The sequence below is a fragment of the Pleurodeles waltl genome, chromosome 2_2 (genome assembly GCF_031143425.1).
Source record: "Pleurodeles waltl isolate 20211129_DDA chromosome 2_2, aPleWal1.hap1.20221129, whole genome shotgun sequence".
Lineage (NCBI taxonomy): Eukaryota > Metazoa > Chordata > Amphibia > Caudata > Salamandridae > Pleurodeles > Pleurodeles waltl.
In genome coordinates, this window is record NC_090439.1 from 459,768,684 (window position 1) to 459,781,084 (window position 12,401).

Genomic DNA, 12,401 nt, shown 5'->3' on the forward strand with positions numbered 1-12,401 from the left:
ACAGGATCTTACTGTGAATTTGATTCCGGGCTGTGATGGGTGAATACCTGAATGTTTTATTTCAAGCTTAGCTAACATGCAGCTCACACGCGATGGGGTGAACATCAAACAGATTTCACGGTCTGCACTTGGCTGAATTGAAATTTCTCGATTGTGTGTGAGTCGCTCTTCTTGACCATACATGTTATGAAGCTGGAAGACAAATAATCAACATTAGCATTCGAGGCTGGTAACAAATAAGGCATTCCAGTCGGACAGAAGACAGAGTAATAATACAAATGTAAGGGTTAAACAATTTTCCAAAGTAGAAAATTAGCCAAGCTTCAACAATCATTTACTTCAGGCTGCAGGATATCCAGCCACAAAAAGGACTTTACAAATGTATAGCAAGTCAAGAACTTTAAAATATCCCAATTACAATACTAGACCTTATCACTTACAATACAACAAGGCACAATGTCAGTCTGCCAGAAAAAACATTACACATGCCTTAATTATGCTGCCCAGGATAAATCATTCACACCTTAACAACCAGGACCTTAGAAGGTATACAGGATCTTGTTTTGATTAGAGTGAGGTTAACAACTGCAACACAAACCACAACTTATTACACTGAGCATCAACAGCAATGTCAGCCAAAATGGCCTGGAACTTCCCTACTGAACTGTGCAGTGTAAGCATAAGGATAAGCTATGTTCCTGCTGATTACTATCTTATGTAGATGGATGCTGATCAATGGGGTTCTAGAATTTAGGGTCAAGGGGAACCAGGAATGGGCCATTTGTCCCTGAAGTACATCACTCTCAGGAGGTCTTAAGTTTTTAAATGAAAAAAAAAGACTTCAGATTGCCAACATCCCAATTGGTGTAATAGCATGAATATAGTTCTTTCGAGGGAAAAGTTGAGGAATCCAAATCCTCATTCTGCAAGTACTGAAACATTACTAGGTGAAAAAAAAGACCAAAACAATTTAGGCTTTCTGTCGTCACATCTGCCAGCAACAGCTCTCCTCAGTTCAAGATCCATTTTCTGTAACAATATGGTTAAGACACTCCACCCACCAGCCTATTACGGCACGCCGGTGAGACATTTTGGGACCATTACTCTTAAAACGGCAGCACAGACCTCAACACTTGAACGTATACCTCTGTATGCCTTAATACCAGTTAGGGGTGAATTTCACGAAATGCACTCTGTAGGAAAGTACCCCCTTTTTGGCATGGTTACCGCCACTTTTCGCCTGATGTCAGCATGTTTTGACTGTGCTCACTAGGACCAGGATCCAGCTAACCAGGACCCCAGTGAATGTGCTCTCTCCCTCTTAATTGGTTGTTGGGACTTTGCACACCACACATTTGGCATACTGGTGCCGCCATGTAAGTCCCTAGTATATGGTTACCCAGGCATTGGAGCACCATGGGTTCCCCATAGGCTGCATCATGTATTATGCCACCCATGGGAGCCCATGTAAAATGTGTCTGCAGGCCTGCCATTACAACCTGCATGAAAACGTACATGCACCCTTTCACTTCAGGTCACCGTAAGTCACCACTATGGTAGGCCCTCCTATCCTTGGGGGGGGGGGGTGTGTGTCTCTCAGTGTGTGTGTGTGTCTCTGTGTGTGTGTGTCTCTGTGTGTGTGTGTGTGTGTGTCTCTGTGTGTGTGTGTGTGTGTGTCTCTGTGTGTGTCTCTGTGTGTGTGTGTGTGTGTCTCTGTGTGTGTGTGTCTGTGTCTCTGTGTGTGTGTGTGTGTGTGTGTGTGTGTCTCTGTGTGTGTCTCTGTGTGTGTGTCTCTGTGTGTGTGTCTCTGTGTGTCTGTGTGTGTGTCTCTGTGTGTCTGTGTCTGTGTCTGTGTCTGTGTCTGTGTGTGTGTGTGTGTGTGTGTACCCCTGCATGAGCACATTCGAACTCCAGCACCATTACACTGGACTTCGTGCGAGAAAGCCATTTTACCCGTGTACTGGACACAGGCCACTACCTGTATCGAAGCTACAAAAAGGTAACTCCGAACTGGGGCATATTTGGTATCAAAGATGTTGAAGTCATACCCCAATACTGTTTTCAGTATTGGTGGTATGATTCCATGCACTCTGGGGGCTCCTTAGAGGACCCCCAGCTTTGCTCCTACCAGTTTGCAGGGTTTTCCTGGGCAGCACGTGCTGCTGCCATGCTACAGACAGGTTTCTGCCCTCCTGCTGGTTGACCAGCTCAAGCCCAGGAAGGCAGAACAAAGGATTTCCTTTGGAAGAGGGAGGCAACACCCTCTCATTTGGAAATTGATGTTACATGGCTTGGGAGGGGTAGCCTCCTCAAGCCACTGGTATCCTTTGAATGGCACATTTGGTGACCTCCTTGCATAAACTGGCTTGGACCAGTCTAGGGACCACTGGTCCCCTGCTCTGGTGAAAAACTGGACAATGGAAAGGGGAGTAACCACTCCCCTGTCCATCACCACCCCAGGGGTGGTGCCCAGAGCTCCTCCAGTTGGCCACTTAATTATGCCATCTTGAATCCAAGAGGGGCAGAGGCCTACGGGAGCATCTGAGTGGCCAGGACAGGCAAGTGACATCACAGCCCCCTCCTGAAATGTGGTCACCCTGCTAGGTGACCAATCCCCCTTCCTGGGCTATTTGGGGTCTCCACCTTGAGTGGCTCCTCAGATTCGATCTGAGAGATTCCAGCAGGACTCCTCTGCATCATTTCTTCACCTTCTAGACACTGGAACTGCAACAGCAACTGGACCCTCCAGGAACCGACAACCTACAACTACAGCAACGAGACTGCTCTGCAACATTGTTATTCCAGCTCCTTCCAGCAACTGCAACATTTTCCCTGCTGTGCATCCTCTGAGGGCGACAAATCTTCAGTCTTCGCAAGAAGGAATCGCCCTTGGAGTGAAGGAGTCACTCCTCTGCATCCGCAAGCACCAACTGCAACGACGACCGGCTGCGTGGAACTCCTCTCCTCCAGAGCTGCGTAGATGCTGCATCACGGGTGGTGGTCAGGAGTGGTCCTCTTGGTCCTCTTTACCAGCTGTCCAACTTGGGAGACGGTAAGCCCTTGCATCTCCACGCAGGACAGTACCACGTTCACCTCGTCTCTTACCGCTACCAGGGCTTGTTGACATCTCCTCCAAGGGATCTTCAAGCTCTGTGTAGCCCCAGTGCCCAGCACTCTTCCCTGCGAAGCATAGCTCTCTGCGTACTTCTCTAGCGATGTTTAACTCCTTTCTAGGTGTGCTGCGTGGGCTTCACCGAAACTCCGGTGCTTGCTGCCTGTGGGGGCTGCCTCCTCTTCCTGAGACACTCCTCACTGCCGAGGATCACCCGGGACTCCCCTCCATAGGTTGAGTCCCCCTGGTCCCTGGCAGCCCTTTATATCTTCATCCACGAATCTTGCCTTTGACAAAGCTTGCTGATGTTTTTTCCACTCCACTGACCGACTGCAACTCTCTATTCAATGTTGAACATCCACTGCATCACTTCAGGAACTCTTCTACTGCTCCGCTGGTGCACTGCGGACCGTCTTCACCCACTGTCTTCCTGGTCCCGCATCCACAAAGGGGTGGGTAGTGGCTCATGCCACAAACGGACACTCCAACACGAGCTGGGCTAGGTCCCATTCCTTTACAGATCTTCCTCTACCAGGATCCACCTTCTGAAATCCTTTTGGTGGGTTTGGGGAGAACCAGGTACTTACTTCTTTTCTCCTGCTCCATGGGGGAACTCTGGTACTTACCTTTTGGGGTTCCTAGTTCTCCAGCTCCCCTCTACTGATTCCACTTCCTTAGGTGGGGGCCCCACTTTTGCATTCTACTTACTTAGTATATGGTTTGGTCTCACCTTAGGGCCTTCAGTCCTGACTCCTAATGTGTACATAATAGTGTGCTTACTTACCACCAGCTGGGGTATTCCCTATACAGTATTTTGGTATTTGTGTTACCATGATAAAGTACCTTCATTTTTGTAACACTGTGTGGTTCTTTCATGTGTTTAAGTGATGTGGGACTACAGTGGTATTGTATAAGCTTTAAATGTCTCCTAGATAAGTCTTGGCTGCTCGTCCACAGCTAACTCTAGAGAGCACTCACTTCATATACACTGACTACTCCTCACTAATAGGGGATACCTGGACCTGGTATAGGGTGATAACACCATAGGGGCTCACTACACACCAGGCCAGCTTCCTACGCACTCTGTCTTCAAGTACTGTTCATCGTAAGAATTGCTTGTGATTGTATCCTCTGCTGTTGCAGGTCACAGTTAGTATACCTTTTCAATGAACTTTGACATAGAAACAAAGCATGATAGATTCATGCGTACATGATATTCTTCTACCTGTGTCTAAGTGGTTATCTGTTCTTGTGAAAAAACAGAAAATAAAGAAAAGACAACAAATATTCTGGTTTAAATATCCGGTCTCTACCAGCCCCAGCACACATTTCCCCTTCTCTTTTGCTAATAACCTTCTAGCAATTGAGGAACTCTGCTGAGGATATCAGACTCATCTCGCTCATACACCTGGAGATGTTTGCTCTTCCTTTTTCCGAATTAGGAAGGTGACACTTTCTCATTGGCCTTAGCTTACCATCAGTTCCTCTTGAACTCCTTCTTTAAAGTTCTTTTCAACGCTTCCTTACAGTGCTTATTGGCTATTGATCTCGAGCCCGTATTAAGCCTGAGATGAAGTTTAACACCTGCTCTGGGCTACATTTCCAAGCAACCTGACTACAGACCCAAGTGGTCAAAGTGCCGTTACTATCCAACAGTCCATGGGGTGAGCCTCGATAATTAAGACTTGAGCCCCCTAAGCAATCCCAAGAAGTATGTACACCAAATTACTTGTTTCCAAAACCGGGCAGGGATTTGTTGCAGAGCTCTTTTCTCTTAACTTGCTGTACCCGAGAGAATTGTTGTCTGATTATTTTCTTCTGCTTAAAAATATGCATGAATTCAGAGGGTCAACACGTCTGGTTTGAGGTCGTAGTCAGACGTCGAAGAGTGGCAGAGTTGATAATATCCCTGGGCTGCTGAAGGTGGAGCCTATCTTTCGCTATGGGGTGGAGATGGGGGTGCAGGTGTCATGGTAGCGCACCATTTATGGATCATAGACCGAAACCCATGTAGGCCAGCATCAAAATTGGCACCCACCTGCATGCTGGAGGCCTTCCTAGCCCTGGACGTGCAAGTGGGTGTCTGAGGCATTACACATAGGCAGCTGTGGGACACACAGCACCCGTCAATGTATCCCAGTTTTTTTCATAGGTGGACAAATACAGCAGAGCCACCTAGAAAAGTCCCAGTCATCTCCTTGCATGGCCCCAGAGTGAACCACATACAGGTGTAGCCCCAAGAGGAACATGGTGCATTTAACATGCCCATGACCAATATGTTCTGCATTTCACATTAACTCTTACAGATCGCTAAGTTCTTAATTGATGCATGGGCTGAGTGCAAAGAGCAACTGGCAACTTTCTCAACACTCGTTCACCTGTGAGCACAGAAGAGGCAGGTCTGGCGAGACAGCCTGGCACCCCATCAGGCTTTCCCTCAAAGTAGGTCTCCACGATTTGAAGACTATTTCAAGGCACTAAGTCTTCAAATCCCAGCCTGACCACGTGGTACAGGACAAAGAGGGAGGGTCGCCTCACCTTTATGTTGGCCATCCATCACCTGGTGGCAGCAACGGCTCAACCCCTGTGTAGGAAGCTGGCTCTGTATATACTATATCTAAGTGAGATATAGGCGGTGATTCTAACCGCGGCGGGCGGCGGTTGCCGCCCGCCATGCGGTTACCGCCAAATGACCGCACCGCGGTCACAAGACCGCGGCGGCCATTCTTGCTTTCCCGCTGTGCTGGCGGGCGACCGCCAAAAGGCCGCCCGCCAGCACAGCGTGAAAGACCCAGCAACAATGAAGCCGGCTCCGAATGGAGCCGGCGGAGTTGCTGGAGTGCGACGGGTGCAGTAGCACCCGTCGCGAATTTCAGTGTCTGCAAAGCAGACACTGAAATTCCTTTTGGGGCCCGCTTACGGGGGCCCCTGCATTGCCCATGCCGCTGGCATGGGCACTGCAGGGGCCCCCAGGGGCCCCGCGGCACCCCCTACCGCCATCCTGTTCCTGGCGGGAGACCCGCCAGGAACAGGATGGCGGTAGGGGGTGTCAGAATCCCCATGGCGGCGGAGCGCGCTCCGCCGCCATGGGGGATTCTGCAGGGCAGCGGGAAACCGGCGGGAGACCGCCGGTTTCCCGCTACTGACCGCGGCAGAACCGCCGCGGTCAGAATGCCCAGCGGTGCACCGCCAGCCTGTTGGCGGTGCTACCGCGGTCATTCGCCCTGGCGGTTTTTACCGCCAGGGTTAGAATGACCCCCATAGTGTGCACAGAGTCCAGGGGTTCCCCAGAGGTTTGACAGAGGCAATAATAGATCATACTAATACTCTATTTGAGGCAGTGTGGTAGAGCAGTTAGGCTCATCAGAGGGTAGTGTTAAGCATTTGTTGTACAAACACAAGCAATAGGAGAAACACACTCAATGACAACTCCAGACCAATAGGATTTTATATAGAAAAATATCTCTGTTACTTTATTACTAGAACCACAAGATTCAGTTTGCAGGTAAGTACATAAAATGAAAGGTACTTTGCATAGATATTATCAGGACTTGGAATGGAATCAACAATGTATACAGGTTTTTTTAAAATGGCAAAAAGCTATTTTAAAAGTGGACACAGTGCAATTTTCAACAGTTCATGTGGATGGAAAAGATTGTACAGTTTTACAGGTACGTATTCAACTTACAGTTCTTATCTCCGGGTTTTAGGTAGTCCGCCGTTGGGGATTCAAGTTAACACCAAACAGCCACCACCAGCAACACTGGGCCGGTCGGGTGCAGAGGTCAAAGAGGCACCAAATTAACGTGGGCTACTATGGAGACAAGAGGGTACTCGGAATCCGGTCAGCCAGCAGGTAAGTACCCGCAACTCGGAGGGAAGACCAGGGTGGGGGGTTCAAGAGAGTACTGAAGGGGCCCCATGAAGACACCAAACACACCCTCAGCTGCACTAGTGTGGCCGTGTCCAGGGTGTGAACAGGGCGTCGGGTTTCCAATGCAACTCTGAGGAGACCCCAGGGGTCACTTAGAGGCTGCAGGCGAGGTCTGGGGGCGTGTCTTGGGTACATCACTGGTCGGACAGGTAAGAAGGCCGCCTCCTGGTCGATGCTGCTCCGTGGATCAGGTTCTCCAATGCCTGGGGGCTGCGGGTGCAGTGGATCCTTTAGGTGTTGGATATATTCGTCCAGAGCTTGCAGTCAGGGGGGGGGGTCCTCTGGAGTTGTCCGAGGTCGTTGGACCCACTGGATGAGTCGCTGTTCTTCTTGCAGGTTCTTTAAAGCAGGAGACAGGGATGGGGCCAAAGCCGCTGTCGTATTCCTTCTTGTCTGCTAGGGTTTTCAGCTTAGCAGGCCTTCTCTTTGTAGGTCGTCAGGAATCTGGTGAGCTGGGTTCAAGGAGGCCCTTAAATTCTAGATTTAGGGGTGTGTCAGGAATGTGCCCCCCTCCAAAAGGGAGTGGGCACAAGGAGGGTGTATTCACCCTCAGGGACAGTAGCCATTGACTACTGCCCTTTGACCCCTATCCCTATTGGTCCCTGTCCTCCAAACCAAGAATGGAGGATTCTGCAGGGAGGGGGTCACCTCAGCCCTGCACCTTAGGGGTGGTCCTGGCTGGGGTGGTCACTCCTCTCTCTTTTCCCTAATTTTGCCTCTGGACTTGCTGTCAAAAGTGGGGCCTTGTTCAGGGGTGTGGGGGTGGACATCTCCACTAACTGGAATACCCTGGAGCACTGTAAGGCTCACCACCAGGTTTTACAGTTCCTGCAGGGGAGATGTGAAGCACCTCCACCCAGGACAGGCTTTGTTTCTGACCACAGAGTGCAGAATGGCACTCACCCTAGCGGGTCAGACACTCACCTGAAAGTGGCAGGCTGGCACAGACCAGTCAGTCCTACACTAGCAGTTGGGCTAACATACAGGGGGCATCTCCAAGATGGCCGCTATGTGCATTTTTCAATAAATCCCACACTGGCATCAGTGTGGGTTTATTGGGCGGAGAAGTTTGATACCTAACTTCCCAGTATTCAGTACAGCCATTATGGTGCTGTGGAGTTCATAATGACAACTCCCAGACCATATACTCAGTATGGGTACACTGCACTTACAATGTCTAAGAATAGACTTGGACACCGTAGGAGCATATTGCTCATGCAGCTATGTCCTCACCTAGTGCACCCTGCCATAGGGCTGTAAGGCCTGCTAGAGGGGTGAATTGCGTATGCCACAGGCAGTGGTTTGTGGGCATGGCACCCAGAGAGGGGTGCCATGTCGACTTTGCCTTTTTCTCCCCATCACCACAAACAAGCTGCCAGGCAGTGAGCACATGCTGAGTGAGGGGTCCCCTAGGGAGGCATAATATATGCTGCAGCCCTTAGAACCCTCCCCTGGCCACAGGGTCCTTGGTACCATGGGTGCCTTTTACAAGGGACTTATCTGTGTGCCAGGGCTGCGCCAATTGTGGAAGCAAAGGTACAGTTTTATGTAAAGAACACTGGTGCTGGGGCCTGGTTAGCAGGGTCCCAGCAAACTTTCAATCAAAGCTGGCTCCAGCCCCCAGCACTCCTTCCTGCTACACAGATCTCCCTGAGTGTCTCTCTGCAGCGTGGGACTCTGTTTCGTAGTGCTTCGTGGGCTCCATTTGCACCTTCTGTGTCCCCATCCTGTGGGACTCCTGTGTGTGCTGCCTGTGCTTCTGTGGGCTCTCTGCGATGCGGAGGGTCCCCTTTGACTCCCCCTCCTGGGTTGAGTCCTCATGGGCCTTGCTAGTCCCCGCAGCACCACTTTCCGCCACCTGCTAGTTTTGCCTGTGCCGACTTTTGTTGGTGGAATCCAGACACGCAACCCGAATGCAATCTTCCTTGTGGTACCCTCTAGGAACTTGACTCCAACTCCAGAGCTGCAGTGCGGACTTTCAATCTGCACCGTCGACCAACTCTTGCAATCCTCAGCTTGGTGGGTAGGGACTCCTGCTCCCAATGGACTCTGTGTCTTCTGGACTTGGTCTCCTCTTTCCACAGGTCTTCCTCTTCAGGAATCAACCGTTAGTTTCTTGCAGTCATGCCTGTTTTTTGCAATTCTCTTCTTTTCTTCTCACTGGGTGTTCTGGGGGAAATTCTATTAATGCTTTCCTGGTTGCTGGGGCGTGTTGTGGTACTTACCTTTGTGCTTTCCTTGTACCCCCAGCGACCCTATACACACTCCACTTACTTGGGTGGGGGTAATTCAATTTTTTTGGTAGAGCTCTGGGCACCTCCCTAGGGGAAGAGCTGGACAGGGGGCTGGTCACTCCCAGGTCCTTTGTGTGGTTGCCAGGTGTTCCTTCACTGGAGCAGATCGGTTTATGCAAGGAGGGCAACAAATGTGCCCTTGAAAGCAGTCCGGCGGGACTCAAAGGCACCCCCTCCTCCACCACCACCCCAGCGACACCTATTTCCAAAGAAAAGGTAGTCAAACCTCTCCTTTATAGGAAATCCTTTGTTCTGCCTTCTCTTGCCCGAGTTAGGCTCAGCAGCAGGAGGGCAGAACAGTGTCCGGGGTCAGCAGCAGCAGGGCTGGCATGCAGACCCTGCAAGGCTGTACAGGCAGATACGGAGGCTCCCCTGGGGAACATCCAGAGTACATGATATCGTGCAACTAACACTGAAAGCGGTGTAGTTGCATGATTCCAACATGTTCGCTACCAAACATACCAAGGTTTGGTAAAGCCATTATGTAGTTGGACATCTCGTGTTGGCCTGTGTCCACTACATACCTTAAGATGGCTTCAGTATACCTACAAAGCCCAGAAAATGGAGTCTGGGGTTTATAGGTGCACTTCTGCTCATGCAGGGGAGTCCTCACACTGAAAACCATGCACCCTGCCCTTGGGCTGAAGGACCTACCTTTGGGGTGACTTATAGGTCAGAGTGCAGTGAGCATGATATAAGACAACCCTTATATCTGCGGTGAAAGGTGCATGCACCATTTCCAAAGGCTGCAATGGCAGGCCTGCATTCACAGTTTGCATGGGCCCCCCCATGGGTGGCACAAAATATACTGCAGCCCATGGGGACCCCTAGTGTACCAATGCCCAGGGTACCATACACTAAGGACTTACACGGTGCACCAGTTTGCCAACTGTCAATTGTATAAGTTACTTACCAACTCAATTTAAGGGAGAGAGCTTTAACACTGGGGTTTTGGTTAGAAAGATCCCAGTGTACTACAAACTAAACATACTGACACCAGGCAAAATGTTGGGCCAACTATGCCATTAAGATGCTACTTTGCTACACCTCCCATCAGCAATTACTTGGGAAAGTACAGCCCAGGCCTCCCCCCCTGGGACCTGAGGCAGCACTTAGACAACCGTATCCCACAGCGTGTGGGAATAACGGTCCAAAAGGCATGTGGTGTTCACGGAATCAATGCCAGGCTGACAGAAGAAAACATCTTCCCAGGTAAGTCCAGCCTCAGAATCGCTATCCGGGAGTGCCTAAGGGAACACATCCTGGAAAGTGGAGGCTTGGGGGTATGGTGTTGCGTCAGGAAACCTGGGTCACCCGATAAAGGACAATGGCAGCGGGCAATAGTCCTGTTCACAGGAGCTTCTGTGCTGGGTTTGGATCAAGTACCCAGAAGAACATCCGTAAGGGCTTCATTAAAGGGGAGCAGGGGTTCAGAGTATAAAGCTGCAGGCAGGAGCACCTCTCTCAGGAGGTTAGCCCTGACTGCCACTGCACTGAAAGCACCTCAAGGTAGAGGACCTCAGCTGCTCTCTGTACCACCACTGAATATGAAGCTCCCTCCTTGAGAGGCACAATCTGGGGAGAGAGAATACCAGTATTTGGGAGGTATCCACTCCACTGGCTTCACCAAGGTCCGTATGTCAGTCCATGGGGTCTTGCAGCTGGTATTCTGAAGGACCCATCAATCTTCCCCTTCTTCACAATAGCCTAGGTCATAGTAATAGGACTCAGAGTAAGACACAGGGGGTAATGCCCCTGCCGGAGTCGGCGTTGTAGGCGCCCATCTGGCTCATTGTTAGCAATGAGAATGGGGGCAGTACCACCAGGGGGCACAAGGAGCATCAATATTGGAACATGCATCAGAGCAGGTTGAAGTGGTATGACCATTGCCGATTCAGATCCATGAATGTTTCCCTGGGTGCCCCTTTGAGCCGAGGCCAAAGTCACCAGTGTGGAACCTGAAGGGGCCCCTTTCGACTCTGCAGGCCCAAAGGCAAGCCAATGGAGTTGGCTGCTCAAAAATGAGGCTCATAAAACTCTAAGCTGGGTAGGGGCTGCTCTGGCTCCTGGAAACTTTGGGAAGAGTGAAGTTGGCCCAGATGCAGGCTCCACACATGGAGTCCTCGATCAACAGCCCTCCCAATCTCTTGTCAGCCGAAGGAGTGAAGTCAAAGAACATTTTGCCTTCAACTTCTTCTAGTACCTTAAATTAGCAGAACATCCTGAGGACTTGGAGTGTGGCGAAGAAGAGGGAGGCTCCGCAACCGAACAGAGTCCTTCATCACAACCGTGATCGGAAATTGGGTTATGCTGAGTGCCGGGCTGCCATCAGCTTTAATGGGCCACTCCCTCAAAGCCTTCTGATTCGTGGAACAGCACTCGGAGCATGACTTCGGGTCGTGGTCATGCTCCAGACACCAAAGTCACACAAGGTGTAGACCCTTCATTCGATGGTGGGATCTGCATGGCTTGAACCCGGTCTTATGCGAAAACATCCACCGACCCACCAGGAGTTGAAACACTTAAAAAAAAAAACTGACAAAAGTCGAAAAAAGATCAGTCATAAAGTGACTGAGGGGTAGATCTTTTTTCGGATCAGTGCTGGCATGGAAAGAAAATAAATTACGTCAGCACGGTAGGGTGGCACCTTCATAAGTCTTGCAATGTCATATCCAGCACTGACAACGGATGCGGATGCTATCAACACCACCTAACAGAGTGCAGGGGTACTGCTCGAAGAAAATCTCCAGATCCAGTCGGACGCATGGGGAAATTTTAAGGTAAGGAATCTGCAAATAGATGTCTCTATCAGATCTTCTCCTCCTTGAAAAACAAGTTGAGAGCTCAGTGGTCTAGGATAGGGCGAAGGCTGTTGTCCATCTTGGGAAACTGAAAGTAGCGGGAATAGCAACCATAGCCTACTTCTAGCACTGGAGCTCTCTCTATGGCTCCCTTGGCCAAGGGAGCTGCAACTTCTTTCATCTGATCTTAAGATGGCAGCATGGATGGAGGGGAAGTCTCGAGGGGCAGAGAGAAGCCCCTTCAGACTCTCTGTAAAACC

General features: G+C 50.3%; 1 protein-coding gene across 2 annotated transcripts in view; it reads right to left on the bottom strand.

Moving 5' to 3' along the window:
- Window positions 1-12,401, bottom strand: part of CEP192 (centrosomal protein 192) — a 1,702,116-nt gene that overhangs the window by 698,638 nt on the left and 991,077 nt on the right. For both annotated transcript variants that reach the window (XM_069219927.1, XM_069219928.1), the window contains one exon: window positions 13-192. In XM_069219927.1, coding sequence (XP_069076028.1) covers window positions 13-192 — 180 coding nt within the window. The remainder of the gene's footprint in view (window positions 1-12; window positions 193-12,401) is intronic.